Here is a 20,215-nt window from a genome sequence, read left to right as displayed (position 1 = left end):
TAATGTGGGGTTGAATAAATGGCAAATGGAATTACTAAATTGTATACCATTAAAGAAAAAACGTATAATTTACAGAACCAACCAGAAAAAAATTTGATAAGATTTGGAAACCTTATATGAATTTTATTGCTATGACTTCATCTACTGCACCCGCCATTCCCGCTCCAACTCTCCTTAGGGTTCAAGATTATTATGTAAATTTGAAATTTAACTAATTAATGATGGATATATATTTATCAGGCAGGCTTTCTTTACTTTTCTTCTATCTTTCCTACTTTTTGGAGAGGGAGGGGGAGGGTAGGGGAAGAAAATATTAAAATATGGATTTTTTTTGCGTAATTTTTTATTATTCTTTATGATATGGATAAATACTGAACTTGCATTGATGTAAATTAAAAATAAAATGTACAAAAAAAAAGAACTCAGCAGGTCACAATACATCCATAGAAAGAATTGCTATGTGGTAGAAATGGAGTGTTTTGGTGAGGTTTGATCTACAATATTTTCAAAATATTAAGTTTATATTTTTTGCAGACACCTCTTTTGAAAGCTTGACATTTGTAAACAAGCTCTGGAAGGAGGGGACTGAAAATATATATATATAATTTAAGCTAACTAAATTTTTGCTTTCCACTGTAATGTTGGCAAAGGAGCAACTAAACCCCTAAAAAATTGGTATGAATGCAAATTATACTGATTTTCTGTATTTTCCACAGCTCAGATGAATGGCAGTACTTCCTACGATGCCTTTCAGAATTTTGCTGCAAACATTAAAAGCTTTGCTTAAAATAAATTAAAGGAAAAGTTTAAAGAGGTTAGGACTTTATTCCTTGGAGCATAGAAGAATGAGGGGAGATTTGATAGAGGTTTACAAAATTATGAGGGGCATAGACAGAGTAAATGCGAGTAGGCTCTTTCCACTTAGGAGAGATAAATACAAGAGAACATGGCTTTAGGGTGAAAGGGGAAGGTTTAGGGGACATTAGGGGAAACCACTCAGAAAGTGGTGGACGTGTGGAACAAGCTACCATCTGACATGGTAAATGTAGACTTGCTCTTAAGTTTTAAGAATAAATTGGATAGATACATGGATGAGAGGTCTGGATAGTTATGAAATGGGTGCAGGTCAGTGGGACCTGCAGAATGATGTTTTGGCACAGACTAGAAGGGCCGAATGAACTACATGATCTGCCATCTCTGCATCATTATACTTCCCATCACCATTGGTTTCCTCCGCAGTACCTGACCCAACACCTAGATTGTCCTAATAGCCTAAGTGAATGCTTAGTTCACAGTAGTGATTTAACCAGGGCTTGCAAGGGAGCTGCCCTATGTTCAATGCTGCCCCAAAGATACTAGACTTATCTCAGTGCTTCTTCCTTTCCTCATTTCCTTGGTGCTCTTAGGACATATATTCGCAATGTCTCTCACTGCCTTTGAACTCCATTTCCCCCTCAGGTCTGAGACTCTTGATAAGTTTTCCATGACACCTCTATAAGGATTAATGCCTCCTACCCCCTGCTCACCACTTCACACATTTCATTTACAATGTTTTCTTCAGTGACTGAAAATCATAAAAACTGCAGGTGCTGGGAAATCTGAAACAAAAGTGCTTTGAAACACTCAGCAAGTCAAGGTTCAAGGTTCATTTGTTGTCATGTACATAAATACACAAGATATGTTCGCTGTTATTGGCACATCATAAAGAGGCTCTCTTGTCCAGTGTCCCTGCAAAGAAGGGAAAGAGAGTCAGTCCTTTCCTCAGGCAACATTTAAAGAAAAAGAAATCGAGGTAATGTTTCAATTCGAAGACCTTTTACCAGAACTTCATTGCTTTGTGAAATGTGAAGAGATTATTTACATCCACCTGAAGAAAGTAAAGAAAATAAGAATTATTGATCACTTTCAAAAAATTAATAAAATGAAAGCCACTAACTTGTCTCAAAGAGGATCTTTCATGAGTTTGTTTCCAGCTTCTTTCTCTGATATAATATAGTAGTGTAGGAAGATCTCTGTTAATGGTGGGCATTCAATCCGTTAAACCTCTGCCAACACTAAACATGCTCAATTAGTATCATCCAACTTTTTCTCCATAATCTGCTATTAGTCTCCTATTTTGTGCATCTAAGAAACTTAGATGCACAGAAACTTGCATCAGTATAATCACCACTTTCATATAATTTGAAGACCTATTAGAACATACAACACTACAGCACAGAAACAGGTCCTTCAGCCCTTCTAATCTGTGCTGAACTATTTTTATGCCTGGTTCCACTTACTTGCACCATATCCCTCTACTCCTCTCCCCTCCATGTACCTGTCCAATTTTTTCTTAAATGTTAGAATTGAGCCTGCATTCACCACTTCAGCTGGCAGCTTGTTCCACACTCTCTGTATTCCCTTAAACCTTTCCCCTTTCAACCTTAATCCATGTCCTCTGGATTGTATCTCACCTAACCTCAGTGGAAAAGGCCTGCTTCCATTTACTCTATCTACATCCCTCGTAATTTCGTATGCCTCTATCAAATCTCCCCTTATTCTTCTACGGAACAGGGAATAAAGTTTAATGCTTAATCTTTTCCTGTAACTCAGTTCCTCAAGTCCCTGCAGCATCCTAGCAAATTTTCTCTGCACACTTTCAATCTTATTGATATCCTTCCTGTGTCCAAATCTGCCCACAATACCCCAAATTTGGCCTCACCAATGTCTATTGATTGTTATCTTAATGTAAGAGGAGAAATTCAGCTCTTGGATCTAGATACACAAATTCTGAGCCCTGAGTCAAATGTTATTTGAGATTTCTATTGAAACATTATAACTGTTCTTATTTTAGTTAATTGACCTCTAAGCTCCTATTTTTATTTTTGGTATATTTAGATATTTTTACGTATTTTCGTTTGATAATCAGGTCACTGGTTCCAGTATGAATTTTGTTTGTCTAATTTGTTTAAACATGCAGCTCCTATTTGTTTCTTTTTTCAATAGATTCTGACATTGTGCCATTTTATCTGAGCATCCTTATACAAAATTAAAGCCTGCTTTCCTACCTTGTCAGTTTTAAGTCAATCACTTGTGTATGATCAAACCAGGAGCAATTCAGTCTGAAGTTGAATGTCTGCCTGTGCACTGCAGAATTTGTCTTTGTTCAACATGAGAAATACATGGTTCCATCGTTCTCTGCTGTTATTTGTAATAAGGAAACAAAGACCAAACTGTACACAAAGCAGGTCTGTGTGGCTATGTGTTGGATATTGGCAAAGTTCCTGGAATTGCTGTTGATTTTATGTTCTTTATTATGTAATATCTACAAAGTACTGACCTGTAACAGTTTCTGTTCATCATGTACAAAGTAATATAAGCCTAAACCAAAGGAATTGGCATTAGCATAAATGTCCTAGTTCTGTCATTTTGATTAATTTGTCTCTTTGTCTACACCCTTTCCGACGAGCTTTCACTACTGCAAAGCCTCGTGTGTGTCAATGTTTTCAAATTGTACTTTATTTCACCTTTTAAGTTTTTTTCTTTTTCTTTCTATTATTTTTCTTATTCAGCATTTTTTAGTTTTTTTTTCCACACAATTCCATTAGAGCTTACTGTAATGCTGCAGTAATCACATATGGTGCTGGATATTCATGAAGCTGTGATCTCAGGGGCAGCAGCTGCTGATGCAAGCTGAAAATAAATCCAACATACCTTGCGTAGTTCTCCCAGAGGTCCTCTGTTTGCTGGTCATCGTCTCTGCCTGAGAATGCTTGGTTCAATCAAACAAAAGGGGGAAAAAAAACTGAGGGGCCAATTTAATTTAGGCTTCCAGGACAATGATAGGGGTGGGGAGAGCCTGACATAGTTGAATAGCTTAACTTTACATCTGCACATTTCCATTGATCTACAAATTTTAAGTTGGGTCAAAACCTTAATTGTTAATTAAACTTGTAAAATTTGTAGTATTTCTGTAGAATGCCAGGAAAGTAATTTCACCATCTGTATGACTAGAAATGACTCACTTTGTACTATTTTTATGCATCAGAGTGAAGTAAATTTGTGGGAAGTATTATTACTTATGAAGCTAAAAATCCACAATAGCTGCCAATTTGGCATAAGTATCTTACTTTGAATGCCACAGTGGAAATAAAAGAATTTATGTCTCTACTGTATCAGTATGACTTGTGACAGAAGCAGCAATAAACACAGCCATTGAAATTTCTTTGCCAAGAAATACTGATTCGCCATGGCACCAATAGACTACTGCAAACCTCGCAAGAGTATAGTGGAATTTAATTACAAGCAGGAGGGTACTGTAATTCATTTAAGATTTTCAGTACCCTGACTGCAGAGCTATTTGTGTAAGGATAGCAGTGAGAATTATTTGCACATTGTGTGGACAACAATTTCACAATTAGAATCCCTCAATTTTAATCTGAATAATTTACATGCACTATTGAAGTTAGCCAGAAAGTTCACCCTGTGCTGTGCAGTGTGCCTGAAAATTGGAAAATCAAACTGGACGCAGATGTCAATTATTGCCATCAAAATAAGCATTGTGTTGGGAGCAATTTCCAATTTGGCAGCAATAGAAAGGTTTCCTTTTAATGATGTGGCACAGTTGGTATAGCGGTTAGGGATCAGGACCGGGATTAAAATCCCATACTGTCTGTAAGGAATTTGTTTGTTCTCCCTGTGTCTGAGTGGGTTTTCCCCGTGGCTCTGGTTTCCTTCCACCGTTCGAAACGTACAGGGGGTGCAAGTTAATTGGGTGTAAATTGGGCAGCATGGACTCGTGGGCCGAAGTAGCCTGTTGCTGTGCAGTATGTCTCTATTTCGTTTTTTTTTAATTGAAGATCTGGAGGCTTTAGTGCAGAAGGGATGCAAAAGAGGGTGATGCTTGTGGTGTTGAAGTCAACTGTATTGTGAAATTTCAATTTGCATCTTAATGTAGGCTCAGTCAATGCAGAATACTGTCAATAGTACTAGGCTAAGAAAGATTAAAGGTAGGTGCACTTAATTTTGCATCCATTTCTTCAGGCTTGTATTAAGCACAGGTTATTCTGTGTTTCTAAATAGTTCTACTTTCTTGGAGAAGCCATTTTAATCACTGTCAAATACATTGACTTTTTATATATGCATCTAATCACCTTTAAATTCCAACTACTAATGCATTTTTTTTGGCATTAACTAATGAAGTCAAACTCTGATAATCCATTTTCAAATTTTTCACATATTGTGTTCATCCAGCAGTGATGGTTCCTGCATTCCCTTCCAACTAACCAGAGCAACGATTCCACGTTCCTTTTAAACTCACCGGGTCTATGGATCCTGCATTCATTTTTAAAGTCACTTAGGCTTCAGTTCAGATGCTCACTTTAAACTCAACGAGGACATGATTTCTGTGCTCTTCTTAAACATACGGTTCCACGTTCCCTTCAATCTCACCTCTGCCCAGTTTCTTGTTCTCCTTTTGAACTCACTGATTGGATGGTTCCCACATCCCCTCTTAAGTTCACTGGGGCCCTGTAAGTCATGGTCTCTTTCAACTCATTGGGGTCCAGTTCCCACGCTCTCTCCAAACTCCTCCAGGCTTCTTTCCCATACATCCTTATCTGAACCCCAGCTGTGTAATTTCCAGAAAAAAAAATTGCAAGTGAAGCCAAATTCAATCTGCTGGAGGAACTCAGAAGGTCAAACAGAATTAGTGGGATAGAAAAAATGGTAGACATTATTTGGAGCTGAAACTCCTCATCAGGACTGGTGAGAGTGCACAGAAGCAGTGTAAGGAGGACAAGGATGGAGGGGTGAGGCAGGATCCCCACAAGGGATTGACAGTGAAATATAACAGACTCAGGCAGAGGACTGGCAGGTGCGAAAGGGAGAGAGAGGCAAGAAAAACAAAGGAAGAGAGTCATACACCTTGTGTTAGGTGATTGGTAAACAAAGTCTGGCAGTGCTGGAATGTGATAAGAAGAGAAGGTGAGAATGGTGGTATAAAGAGAGAGCAGATGGAACTGAAGTGGGGGGGGGAGGGGAGAGCAGTGGAGAAAGAACTGGAATCCAGTGGGAAGATGGGGAAGGGGAGTTAGAACCAAAATTGAATGAAAAGGTTTGTTTTATTGTCACATAATAATGTACTAAAAATGTAATGTTTCAAACTTGGCAAACAAAGAGTCACCATGAGCGTTACCCAGTACCCCCAAGAATAGGGGAAAGGGAATCCCTTGGGACACACTGAATGTCCATGAATTTGCCTCTAGTGCTCCCACAGCCTCTGTATCCACACAGACTCCAGTTCAAATCAACAGCAATCCGAGCTCCAGATCCAAACATCTGTAACCATCAGGAAGCCTTCTGCTCCTGAGGCCCTCCGGGAGCCCTTCTTGCCCTCAGCACCCTTTCAAATTTTGGTCCCGATACCTGGTTCCCATGAGCGAGTCACCAGAAGCCCGCAGCCTGTGTGTGTCATGTGACTGCAAGACATCAAGCTCCTGCAGCCTATGTGTGTCCTTCAGCTGTTGATCCCCTTGTTGGTCTGCTGCCGTGGTCACCATCTTCTAGGTTCGTCTCCTGTGCTCCTCCTTCTCAATGGCAGTATTCTCTCCAGTTCTAGTGCCCTGTGCCAGTCCACTGCTCCCCCCGAGTCTGCAACCCCTTGTGGTACGCTGCCCAGCACAGGCACCACCATCTTGGACACAAACCCTGCAGTTGCAAGGTTTAAATTAAAAAAAGCACTTTTGGCTCCTTTAAAGCCTGTATGGAGCCATCAGGGAATGAGAATGGAATGGGGCTGGGAGGGGATAGTTGGGAGGTGCAACAAAAAATGACAGGTGGAGAGAAGACCAGAAGGAGTACCGATGATCTTGCCATCTGCAGTTTCCTCTGTATCCCTTGAATTAAAAGTGCGTTGTATTTGTATGTGAGTGGGTGTATTTGTGTGCACAAAGGGGAAGGGATATTCAATAACACAATATTGCAGACAGTCTGTCCATCTGCCCTTCCCCAATTACTGATTAACAGAGCTTTGCTGTATTAAATTTCAGATTTTAGATTCATTGTTGGAGTACATACATGACATCACATACAACCCTGAGATTCCTTTTTCCTGCTGGGACGGCAGAATTACCACTAATTGGTAATACAAAAAAATAAACTGTACACCGCATAAACATGTAAACAAATAAAAGAACTTTAAACAGATAACCAGTGTAAACAAACTAACTGTGCAATGTAGAAGGAACAAAAGAAAATCAATAAAGTGCACAAGTAAGAGTCCTTAAATGAGACTCTGAGTTTGTCTTTTTGTACTTTTCCAAAAATGAATGACCCTGAGATAATAAAAATCAAAATAATTTAGGTAAACTTGAGTTTTAATATGTGCTTGATGCAAAATTCTTTGTGCAAAGCACATAATATAACTGCATGTTCATGGCTAGTTATGTGGTCAAAGTATAATCTTCTTTCTTTCTTCTTTGGCTTGGCTTCGCGGACGAAGATTTATGGAGGGGGTAAAAAGTCCACGTCAGCTGCAGGCTCGTTTGTGGCTGACAAGTCCGATGCGGGACAGGCAGACACGGTTGCAGCGGTTGCAGGGGAAAATTGGTGGGTTGGGGTTGGGTGTTGGGTTTTTCCTCCTTTGCCTTTTGTCAGTGAGGTGGGCTATATAGTTCGTTTCAATTTGCCTTCAGTGCGATCATTGCCCTGTGGCTAAATGCAGAAGTGATAGCAGTCTGATGTTAGGAGGTAATATCTCCTCATGATGAATGCCACTCATTAGAGAGCAATTTCAGTTAATTGATAAGAGAAGAGTTAGATTTCCAGATATATTAACTCTCTAATGTTACAGTCCAACTGTTTAGTAAATTAAATTATCAAATAGAATTTAATATTGAACTGAAATTATGAAGTGGAAGCATCTGGAACAATTATTTTTCATCTATAAAGATAATATCTTTGTTTGCAAGGTAAAGCTTAGTTATCTGAAAATTAATACTATTAAACCCAATCTTTCAATCCCTGGTAATTCCATTATTTAAAATATAAGAGAATCTAAGTGGTGTTCTACAATTCCCACAGCAAGAGTTTTGGGGAAGTCCACCCTAGCTGATTGGTGGCATGACACAAAAATAATATTTTGCATAAACGATCAGCCTTCAGGTGGCACGGTTGGCGTTGGCCTTTACAACGCCAGCAATTGGGACCGGGGTTCAAGTCCCGCGCCGTCTATAAGGAGTTTGTGCATTATTCCTGTGTCTGCATGAGTTTTGCCGGGGGCTCTGGTATCCTTCCACCGTTTGAAATATAATTGGGTGTACATTGGGCGGAACAGACTCGTGGGCCGAAACCGTGCTGCATGTCTAAATTTAAAAAATAAAATAAATAAATAATCTGAGGGAGAGGCATGGAGGGTGAAGTTACAGCCTTCCCTGATCAAGATATGAATGGTATGCTTTATGTAACAGTGATTACACTAATTTACAAGAATTCCTGCATCTCTTTCCTAAAGTTGTAATGGTAATTAAGAAATTCCCCATAAATTGAAACAAATTTAAAAACTCTCTGTAGGACATAAATCCATCCAGGCTGTCAATCTAATGGAAATTCCATGTAGAATATTAGCTACTTCACCTGCTTTTCATCCATTTTATGTTGCCTTTTTTTTTAACTTCTTTTTGAAGAGTAGAGACGGGCATTCATCTGGAGTAAGACCAGAAACATTGCCATATTGCTACTTCATTGGTGAAGATAGTGTAATAATTTCTAGTTTTCTATCTTATTTTAATGGAAGAATATCTCCAATACGAGGATAAAGAGTGAAATGTTGTATGTGTCTAATTCCTGGACCTCTACAGGACTGTGCAGGCTCAAGGGACACAGAGCCTACACTGTATATAACAGGGTGAAGTTGCATCTGCAGTTTCAATTACCCCAGCCTCTGCATCTTCAAGAAATCTGTGCCAGTTAGTTAATTTCAGTGAAAAGACCTGCAACTGCGGGTGCACAGAGCTTTCCTGTCACATCCAGTGGGATAAGAAACATTATTACTGCTGAACATTCACATGTTGTCATGTACACTGTGTGCATTTGAGTTTTCCTTCACCTCTCCACTGACAAGCAAGATATTCGACATATGTAACTCACTTCCAAATTGAAATATCATTGATTGGTATTTTGTGTCAAAAGAACCTTTAAAGATTGCAACTGTCAGAGTTTTATCGGCTAAAGTTATCAAAGGACACAGAATGAACTTGGGTAGATAGCTGTAGTTTCACTCTACAAAGGCAAAGAACAGAAGAATAGACTTGACATACCAACTTCAACTTCCATTGTTAATTAAATTTAATTTGAACATTTGGAAAGGAAAACCCACCAGGACTATCACTGCATTAGACAGCTACTTTGTTTCTTTAAATGCATAATTCATTAGCAAATATGTTTTCACAACTCTGAAGGATATTTATTTAATAATGTAATCATGTTGATTTGTAACTCAAAACTCCGAAAGCAAGAATGAAGGCTTTGTAACTTGATCTAATAGAAGAGATGTGGGCCAGAATTTCCTCAGAGCATCTCGAGCTCAGAGTTTCCATCACGTTTGGGTAATGTTACAGTAGGGGATCACCATTAGGGAATACAAGGCCCCATTGGGATACTTTTGTAAAAATAAAGAAGCTTGTAACAACCTTACAGTTAGGAGAGGAGCACTCATTTAATTTCATAATGCAATAATTTCTGACATTTGTTATACAGAACTCCTAATTAAATTAAAAATGTCCATTTTGTATGACGCATTAACCTTTTTGAAAAGAATTTATACAATTCTGCATATCTATTGGGCAAAATATTTCATGTTTTCAGTATAATATCCTGAAATGTCAAAACTATTTATATAGTGCCATTAAGAATGGTTCATAAGTGTGAAGAGAAATATTTGCAAAATTTTACCAAATCTTATTAAATAGTCACTTGGAGGCTAAGTTCGGCATTTGTCTGCGATGTGTTTCTTGAATGAATCAGTAACGAAGCCCAAATGGATTTTATTAAACAAAAACAAAAGGGATAATGTCTGTCTGTAGTAGTGTTCAATTTCAATAAAGTAACATTCTAGTGAAATACTGATTAATCATAACATGTAACCTCCTAACATCCCTATAACATAACGGTTCATGTAACGTAATGCATAATGTAATGGTTGACAGAAATTATCAACACCTAACTCACCCAACTGACAATGCGGACTAACAAACCTATTTTTAAATGCGTGCAAAACCCCTGCGCGTGCTCATTGAAGGGCACGCTGGCCCTGGCTCCAACCGTTGCTGCCGGCACCGAAGCCAGCGCGCTTGCATTGACCCAGTCCATGGTGCATGTGCACTGGTGGACATGCTGGCCCCAGGTGAAGCTGGTGCCACCGGGGCTAAGCCTACCATGCATGCACCATCACTCTCCTTTGTGACTCTGTCAACAGTGCCGGCTTTCCTGCATGCGGCCAAGGGGAAGAGGCCTACGGACCTAGGTGGACATTGCCGATGCCCACGGCCACAAGAAGTAAAAAATGAGCCTTTGGCTCTTACAACTGTTTTAGAATTAAATATTAAGTAAAAGTGTAAATTTATTATCAAATCATACACTTATGTTAATTTACGGTATGATATTGTTCAAATGAGAGTAACGAGAGTATTTTGGATTACTATTCGGAAACAATTCCCCAAAGTGTTAACGTTGCTACCTTGTGAACATCAATGTTATTTCCATTTTAAAATCTAAACTGCAGCTGTGCAGCAACAAAAAGTTTCAAAATTTGGATAATAGATCTTTGTTGTCAGCTGGCTCATCTGATACCTATTAAATCAGAAACTCCATTAAAATTATGTAGTGTACATTAGACCTAAGGATATGTGTGAGATCTTGGTTTGTATATGTTTGTTTCGCTGACTATTCAACTTGACATTTCTCACAGAATATAATAGTTTTCCCATTATCCTACCTAATTTTTTTCTCAATCAACCCTCCCAAAACAAAAACTATTCATTCATCAGTGGGTTCTGAAGACTCTGCTTAAGCTGCCTGCTGCATTCATCTGCAATCCACTGAAAAGGCTTCTGGAACATTTCTGGAGTACTTAATGACATAAAAATAATTTTTGACGTGCCTCGCCCTGTGCAATCACAGGCGCCAGACTTCACTCCATTGACGACATCTACACGAGGTGGTGTCTTCAAAAAGCAGCCTCTATCCTCAAAGACTCCCACCATGCAGGCCTCTTCACTCTGCTACCATAAGGAATAAAGTATGGCAGCCTCAAGACAAGCACTCAGGGGCACAAGGGCAGCTTCTTCCCCGCTGCCATCAGATTCCTAAGTAATCAATGAACCAAAGACACTGCCTTACTTTTTGTGCTCTACTAGTTAAATTTTTATAGTATTATTGTAAGATGCTTCATAATATGAATGTTTACACTATGATGCTATTGCAAAACATCGAATTTCATGACTTGTTCATGACAATAAATTCTGATTCTTTCTTATTGAAATAGAGATATTTGTGTGCCCAGCAATTATATTGCACCAATTTTTGGTACAATAAAAGCATAGTTTTAATTCATCCAGTCTCCAACTGGGGCCTCACAAAGAATGCAGAAATTGATGGAAGAAAAGGGCAACACATTGATCAGGTGGCCAGTTCCTAGAGCTCTGCGCAAAAACAGAATGTGCATGATCCTAACAAGATCTCACCTAATTTCCAGACACTTTCCAATTCAGTAACCAAAGAAGAGCTTAAAAGTACATTTCCTAGAACTTCAAAACAACAGCCACACATTTTGACTGCATAGTGCAGGAGAGGAGTCAGATCCCACGTTGAGAATATATACACAAAGGGGTACTAACTCAGCTGAATAGATTAAGTGCACCTTTAGTAAGGATACACAGTGCATTTTCAAAGCCACTATGTTTTTAACTCATTTTCAAGAAGGAGCTATTGTGAAAAAATATATTGTGTATTTTTAAAATAAGAATTTGTCTTGGTTTATGAGTGAGATCCCAAGAGGGAGGTGTTGAGCTCTGGGAAGCAGATGTCCAGCCACGACTCCAGAAGAAGAGCCTGCAATAAAGTGACCACCATAGTCTCTTCCAACAGGGTGAATCTCTGCAGAACAGAGCCGTGCTGAAGGAAGGAATAGGAGAGGGTGATCTGCAGATCACACTATATATCAATGGCGTGTGGAAGTTTACCAAAAAGTGGATCTTATACAACTGTGTGAGCTCTCTCAGCCACTCACCAGGAAATGGGGTTCTAATAGCAAGCCTCTTAAAACACTGCAGCAAGCTTCATCCATTCGTGAAAGAGGTCTGCAACCAAGAGTCTAATTTTGTCGTCTCCTTGAAAGAATATCACTCAGGAAATCCATGCAGATGCTGCCTCCCCAAGCGAGGTAAGGCTGTGAATACTCAAAAGAAGACATACCATCAAAATCCTCCATCTTTCTCTTGCTCTTTCTCCTCCTGTTGCTTCTTCAGGCTTCATCTCATGGTACCCCTCTTTAACTTCTTATTTCTCTTCCTCTATCAGCAACTGCTGACTATATTTTGCAAAATTGTATGGCATGCAGTATCCCAACAAGAAAATCTCTGCAATTTATTTAGGCATGTACCAATCTAATGAAGGTAATGAAATCTCATATTTAAGAGATCGGCGGCATTCTCTGGTACTACCTTGGCTCCTGCGTACCTCTCATTCTATAGTATTTGCAATCAGCTGTGGTTGGAAAGCACATGTTTGAGCAACCAGGGAACAGAGAGTAATCCATCCATACCTGGTTCCATCCCTCCATATGCTGAAAATACTTGGCAGTGTAGGCTTTAGGAGTTACATCTGCTTCACCATCAGAAAATTCTAATGATCTATTGGAGCAAAAACTTTTTTTCTGCTGATGAAAATATCTGAGCTTTTCATGGGATCCCAAATGGGTCTATCCACAGTCAAAGGATGCCTTCCACGTGGAAGCCAGCAGGACCTCCAGTGTCCAAGATGCCATCTTGGAGTAATTTCTGCAATGCAATGGTGAGCAAAACCATTTAGAATACAGGTCGAATACCCCTTATCCAAAATTCCAAAATCTGAAATTCTCCAAAATAGAAAATTTATTTAATCCGTGGTCCCATAAGGTAATACATAATAGTGTTCAGAAATCCCGATCGGAGAACGGGATGTAGTGGACGTAAATAGTGCATTATTGAGAGTAGAGTTTTCAATATATGTCTACTTCAGTTGATTTGTGCATATGTAAATATTTGTGCAGATGTAAATATTTGTATTGTGATGTAAATACATATATCTTTGTGTCAGAATGAATTAGTGCATTTTTTAAATGGTGTCCGAAAATATGAAAAAATCCAAAAGCATTTCATATGAGGGGTACTCGACCTGAATGGTAAAAATGTACAACTACCCCTGTACTTGAAAAAAATCCTACATTGAGGAAGTGGAGAATTAAGATGAGCTTGATCTCTAGAGTCCTACATGGCAGCATAGCCAAAGTTCTTCTCACAGATTATCATTTCCCTGGAAAACTCAAGCTTGTTCATCTGAGAGGTCCAGGGAAGATGTCACATCTCAAAACATTCCAGGAGTGGGCTCTTCTGAAATTGGAATGTCCTTGCTTTCTACCCTAAAGACCCCAGCTACCCAAAGTTTCTAGGCTTAAACATAATGGGTGCCACCAACAGTATCACATCTGAGGACATATGCAACCAATTATCTCAGCAGAAAAGTGCTGAGATAAGTGTTAGAGCAGCTTGAACATCTCATACATTAAGTAAACTCCGTGGGGTTTAGACACTGTTTAGGAAGATTGCTGGCAACTCCGCAGCTGCCTAGTGAGGATTCTCACAATCTACTGTACATCCTTTCAAACACCAAAGAAAGCAAACTACTGAAATTGGATTATTATTCAATTGAAACTGTTCCATGATAGTTATGGTTTGAACTTAATATTTTTGTATAATATTTGCGTTCTGGTGTTCATTTTAACTAAAAAAATATTAATTTTCAGGAAATTGGTTAAATTAAATTCAGCAGTACTGCACCTCAAAATGACAATGTATCCTCCTGTTCTTGATATACTGTGTTGCTTGTTTTTCACCAAATCTGACAATGTATGTTATGATTTTCACACACATTGTGACAGAGTATTTAGAGGTGGTTTGGGAGGAATTGTTAGAGCAGCTTGCACACACACATTTTAAAACACAGAATATTTGCAGGACTTTTGCAGAATGCTTTTTGCAGGAGGCAACAAAGTATCGACAACAGCTTGCCTGGGAACATGTGATCTTTGCAGGCAGAAGAGAACTGTTTTGCTCTCAGAGAGGGAAGGTGTGAAAGACAGAGGAGAGACACAGAAGTCAAGTTCCTGAAGGACAAGCTGGCAAACTTTGGAAGGTTGCTTGGTCATCGGAGAAGACTGACAGTCTGAAAGGTGACTTGAAAGAAAGAGGATAATCTGGAGAACCCTGAAGGGGGAAAATTTCATCAGCAGGACTGATTGAGAAGGAATCAATTGCGGATGTCCTGGAAAAGGAATCTCTCTCTGAAAACCAGCAAGAACCCTCCTGAGTGTTAACCATTTGCCTGTTAAGCACCAAAGACTGGTGAACTTTGTTAATGCTAACTTATGTGCACAGAACAAGAATTGCCTGCAACCAGTGAGATTGGACTGTGATCCAAAGAACTTTTCTCATCTTAAATATACATTACACACACCTGTGCTTAGTATTGGGGGGGGGGGGGGTGGAATTAAGTGGGTTAAGTAATAAGTTAAGGTTTAATTCTGTTTTCTTGTTCAAATGTAATTAAAAACTACTTTTGTTTAAGTTACCCTGTGTTGTGGTGCACATCTATAGCTGCTAGTTCTTGGGGTCCTCTGGACTCTGTAACAACATACACATATATATGCATATATACATATACTAGCAGGATACTCAATGTTTCCAGGGAAATAAAACACTCAGTTGTTGATTACGTTGTTCGCATTGCTTGGAGTCTTGCTTGTTCTTCCTGAGCAGACTCTTGTTGTCCGCTCATGGAATGCCTGGCGGCATCAGTTTCCTACTGCCTGCTCCTTGCATGTCTGGAAGCATCAACAGTGAGGCAAGACTGATATTCCTCTGCTGTCTCTTGGTTTCTCCTTTATCTAACTCTACGGGCTTGTGAAGAGCTTCTACCAATGTTGCTTTGCTTTTTTGGGTCCATATTGAACTGGGTTTTTGCGACTTGTTTTTATTCTGAATGTACATTGATGCACGGCGCTGTAACTAATTGAGCAAGTTCAATTTTTTTTGGAATGTTTCAACTTCATATGACCTTAAAAGTGGTCATGACATTTAGCATGAAATGTTACCCCGATTAGAATAAACAATAATGCAAGTCAATGCAAGCTAGTCAAAAAACACTTTTGAACTTATGACCTTAAAGGTTAAATTCAATGTGGTCATGGCATTCAACATCAAATATTACCCCTACTGAACCTCCTTGGACATTTCTTGAGTGCTCTATATAGATTCGCATGGAGAGTGGACAAACAAACATTCCTGCAAGAGTGTGTGTATATGTGTGATCCTTCATTTAGTGACTTCTGGATAATTTCTAATGCTGTGAGTTGATGAATTGCAGCAAATATCACTGTATGTTAGTGAATGCAATTGTAAACATTAAATCTATGGCATGTGGTATTGAAATGAAGTAAAGATAATTCTAGATTAGCCACCTTTTGTCATTATCATGGAGAATAATTTCAATAATTATTTAAATCTCCAGGATATTTTTTCCAAGGTATATTTACTGTTTAATGTTGAATTGCGTATTCTAGATCCTTTGTTGTTTAGTTTTTCAACAGCTATTCAAATAGTCAAACTGATTTCACCAGTGGCAATTTTCTCATTGTGGTGGTAAAGGGTTTCTGAAAATGAAATTCAGTGGAGAAGAGATTACAGTGTGATCTGCTGATGTATTAATTTCAAATATCAATTTAGTCAAATAGTGACTACATTGATATTTTTACAAGTATGCATTGGCATTTTTGGAAAGCTTGCTGTGTTATACCAGAAGATAAATGAAATAAGCAAAACTTCTTTGTACACAATATTTGATCCCTTATTAAATTTTTCTCTGATAATGGTATTAGTGAAAGAGTTTCCAGATAGGTTCGGCAGGTATTACAGTCTTCAGGTTCAGTAGTTTAGGGACTGATTTTATACAGTACAGGCTCTGAGCTACTTACTCAATTTGCAGTCCCTGAATTTGATTTGGCTTTTAACTAGATAAATTATAAATTGAATATTGCAATATTAAAGACATTACAGAATCAGAGGATTGGAGAGGTTCAGAAAGAGGCCATTATGTTCATGAAAATTCAAAGGTTCCTTTTATTGTCATGTGATAATTTATTAAAAATGTAATGTACGTTATCTACTTCAATGTTTGACTGCTGTAAAGGAGAAATAGAAGCAAAAGACAATAGGGGAAAAAGAAGCAAAAGATAGACCCTTCAAGAGACACTGAGATTCCATGGATGCTCCACTAGCACTCCCGTAACCTTCGCAGCTACACAATCTCAGTTCAAACCATTGGCAACCTGACCTCAAGATCTAAACCCCTGATGCAATCAGGAAGCCTTCAATGCCTGAGGTCTTTCTTGCCCTCATCCTTCTCTTGAATCCCTGTTCCAATACCTCGTTCCTATGAGCCAGTCTCCAGTAGCCCGCAGCCTGTGCAGGTCCATCAACTTTCAGATTCTTTACGGTTATTTAAAAAATTTCTCACAAAGAGGTCTGGAAAGCATGGATAAAGAAAAGCCAGATCAGTTATCTATTCCACATTTCTTGTCTTTTTGAATCCTATTGAACCTCTAATTCAAATAACTCTTTTACAGAAGATTTGTCCACTGTTTTTTAAATGTCTATAATCATTTTGCTAGTCAGCTCAGAACATTTGAGGTATATGCTATCCAGATTTGAGAATTGTCAGTCAGAAAGAAAGCTAATCTCCTTTTTCATCATCATAAAATAATTTTGTGATAATCTTGTCTTTGAAATTATAAATTTTGACAATGGAAATTAAAATGACGATAGCTGTAAAACAAATTGCCAATTCACGTTTTCCATTTTAAGCATTTGTCCAAAGTTAGAATTATCACCTTGGGTTGGAATTTGATTTGTGATTACTGCCTTTTACAGCAGATACTTTGGAATCTCTGGCATATACAGTAAATTTGCAAGCATATCTACAGTCTGCAAACTTGACTTGAAAATGCATTACTATATTTTTAATAGCATTAAAATGATGACATGGTCACTTAATTGCCATTTGTAAATGTCTTAAAAATGGTGCTCTTCAATGGCAGGGTTTACAGAACAGCACTATCAGGTTTCCTGAGGAACATTTAAAATAAAACTATTTATTGGGTATGGTATCCACATAGCATGGAGAGTGGAGGAAAAACTTTGGAGGATGATGTCCAGTCAAAATTTGCACAGAGCCTGAGAAAAAGGAGACTGCATCATTACCCATGATAGAAAATACCTTTCAAACATTGGAAATGGTTGGTTGGTGTGTAATTGGAGGAAAGTTATTTGGAGCATCTTAAAGCAGGGAACTGAAAGAAAATCAACATGGAATTATCAGGGGAGGGAGCTAGGTGGTGACTTAGGAAATGTAGCAGGAGAGGAAAGGGAAACAGGAGATTATTTCCTAATTTTCTGAACTTGTAGTAATACTGTACACTCTTTTTTTTATATTGTCCACAAAAGAAAAAGCTGTGTAAGGCCTTTACCTCGGAAGAGATAAATTAATGGAAAAGTCATTATTTCGCTCTGCCATTTCTCAAAGTTCTGCTATATATGGGTCTACATCAAGCACCCTACCCCGAGGTTAAAAAAAAATTGGAATTTCCGTCCCTTTTAAATCTTGACATTTTATGAAGGGCTAATGAATTAAGAATTCTTGTGCATTGAAGCAGTTTTTGCCATTATTACCTAATGAGTTTAATCATGATTTGAAATATTCCATATATTTTTTGCCAATGGCATTTTAAAAATGTAAGCCCTTTCATTTCTCATTTGTACCTGTATATTCATGGCATTTTAAAGTAAATATTCATACAAAATGCTTGCCACTGACGAACACAAGATTAACTGTCATTTTTATCCATGTGCTAATCGTTTTTAGAGCTGTCAGAGCTTTTAACTGCACTTGATGAACTTTGGACAATAAGTGCTGATAGTAATGTGGACAATTTCCCTGTTTTGCAGGTCACTGCCAGAGGATTTAGCCCATTGCTGCAGTTCGCCTACACTGCTAAGCTATTACTCAGCAGAGACAACATTCAAGAAGTCATGCACTGCGCTCAAGTCCTACACATGCATAATCTGGAAGACTCCTGTTTTCGCTTTCTTGAAGCTCAGCTCTTTAATGAGAAAGATGGTTTCATCTTTTACACCAAGATGTCGACATTTCACCAGCCTGACAAACAAGAGGATGGGAACTCTGAAGGTGAAGAAGAGCAAATGCAGTCTGAAACTCATAAAATCACCTGCTCTAAGGAAGGAATGTGCGATGAGACCCTTGGGTGTGGGGCATCTCCAAGGTTATCTGAGAAGGAACCAGCTGTGATATCCATTCCCGTTACATCAAGTGATGATATGGGACGCTGCCCAAAATACAGGAAATATCAACTGGCTTGCACCAAGCATATCAATAGCACATCACATACTAGTACCTCAGGTTTTCAAAGCACATTTAAAGAAGACCACCCAGTCCATGCCCAAACCCAAGTATACAACAAGACACCGATAAAGATTGAACCACATGCACCAGAAACTGCAGGAGAAAAGCATTTGTCTGGAGCTGAATCCAATGTAAGGGATCAGGCTATAATGGATAAGGAAATGGATCTTAAACAGTTGAGCCCAATGTGTGTTGATAGACCTAAAAGTAGAACGCCCCCTTGTTCGAGATTCACAAAAAAGACTGACATGGAATCTACTGAAAGACAAAGTCCACTGCAACAAGTCTTCAACATCAGAACATCTTGTTCGCTTGAAGAGGGTATGACTCAGGGTGACCTCAAAACAGAATACAGGCCTTACAGCGCGAACTCTGGACTGTCTTGCACACCTCAAAAAGATAGCAATAGCTTTATTGCTGGACCATCTTGTGAAGTGATTTGCAAACAAGAACTGGAATCGGACAGAAAGAGCGTAATATTTTCTTTTGGTACCTTGGACAGTCCTGCTGCACATTCATATCCTGGTGGGAGTTCACTAGAAAGTGAGCTCATTGAACATGTGCCAAAGGGTTTGTGGACTGGAACGAGTCAGTCACTCCCTTGTTCACAGACATGTCCCACTACTGGACTTTCAATGGAGCCTTTATTGTCATTGAATTCATGTAGAATTCGATCCACTTGTAACACCAGCTGCCCAGTGCCAATAAAAGTGTGCCCCCGATCCCCTCCATCTGAGACCAGAACCAGAACCTCAAGTTCCTGTTCCTCCTATTCCTTTCCTGAAGATGGAAGTGGTGGTTCTCCTTGCAGTTTGCCTCAGTTTGAGTTGTCAACATCTCCCTGTTCACAAGGAACACGCTTTCTACCGACAGAGCAGCAGGACCTCAGTATGATGGGAGATGCAATGTACAGTCAATGTAAACCACCATTAAAATGTGAACAGTCATACGTTACCAACTCTAGCGATGAATCGGGATCATTTTCAGAAGGAGATAGCGAGTCATGCTCAACTCGAGAGAGAGGAAATGAGGTAATGTAGCAATATTTTTTATAAAATATTTCCCTTTGTGTGAATTAACCTTGAATTATCACACATGCTGCCCGTGTTGCAGGGCTGTGAGGTGTTAACTTTCATATATGACATAATAATGGACATGACTAAATTTCTGCTCAATTTAGTTTCTGATTGAAGACAAACAGAGCAAGGCAGTATCGAGTGAGGAGCGAAAAAAGAGAAACAAAATCATTAGGCTGAAAATAATCTTCAGAATGTTATTGTTAAAATCTGTTTTAAAAAGTCATGCCTGCATGTCTACTCTGTTTAATGAAGACAGTAACCAATGTGTTAACCTTTCAATTCCGATTGATCATTCATACAACATTAACACTTTGATTCTTTATACACCTAGATCAGGCACAGAATGTTTATGCCAAGGAATAGTCACA

At 38.7% G+C, this 20,215-nt stretch overlaps 1 protein-coding gene and 1 long non-coding RNA gene across 25 annotated transcripts in view; one reads left to right on the top strand and one right to left on the bottom strand.

The window, feature by feature from the left end:
* bach2b (BTB and CNC homology 1, basic leucine zipper transcription factor 2b) overlaps window positions 1-20,215 on the top strand; it is a 328,595-nt gene that overhangs the window by 278,986 nt on the left and 29,394 nt on the right. For all 23 annotated transcript variants that reach the window (XM_069887051.1, XM_069887050.1, XM_069887063.1 and 20 more), the window contains one exon: window positions 18,294-19,799. In XM_069887051.1, the coding sequence (XP_069743152.1) occupies window positions 18,294-19,799 (1,506 nt within the window). The remainder of the gene's footprint in view (window positions 1-18,293; window positions 19,800-20,215) is intronic.
* On the bottom strand, window positions 1,217-19,871 carry LOC138736897 (uncharacterized). Of its 2 annotated transcripts, none has more exons than XR_011340648.1 (4): window positions 19,724-19,871; window positions 16,624-16,814; window positions 1,814-1,867; window positions 1,217-1,728 (listed from the first exon to the last, which is right to left on the bottom strand). It is a non-coding gene; the product is annotated as an uncharacterized lncRNA (long non-coding RNA). The 2 variants fall into 2 exon arrangements; XR_011340647.1 differs by having other exon boundaries at window positions 1,219-1,728; window positions 16,716-16,814.

This window comes from Narcine bancroftii, chromosome 6 (assembly GCF_036971445.1).
Source record: "Narcine bancroftii isolate sNarBan1 chromosome 6, sNarBan1.hap1, whole genome shotgun sequence".
Classification (NCBI taxonomy): domain Eukaryota; kingdom Metazoa; phylum Chordata; class Chondrichthyes; order Torpediniformes; family Narcinidae; genus Narcine; species Narcine bancroftii.
Note: the sequence above shows the minus strand (reverse complement) of the source record. Positions and strands in the feature narration are given on the sequence as shown.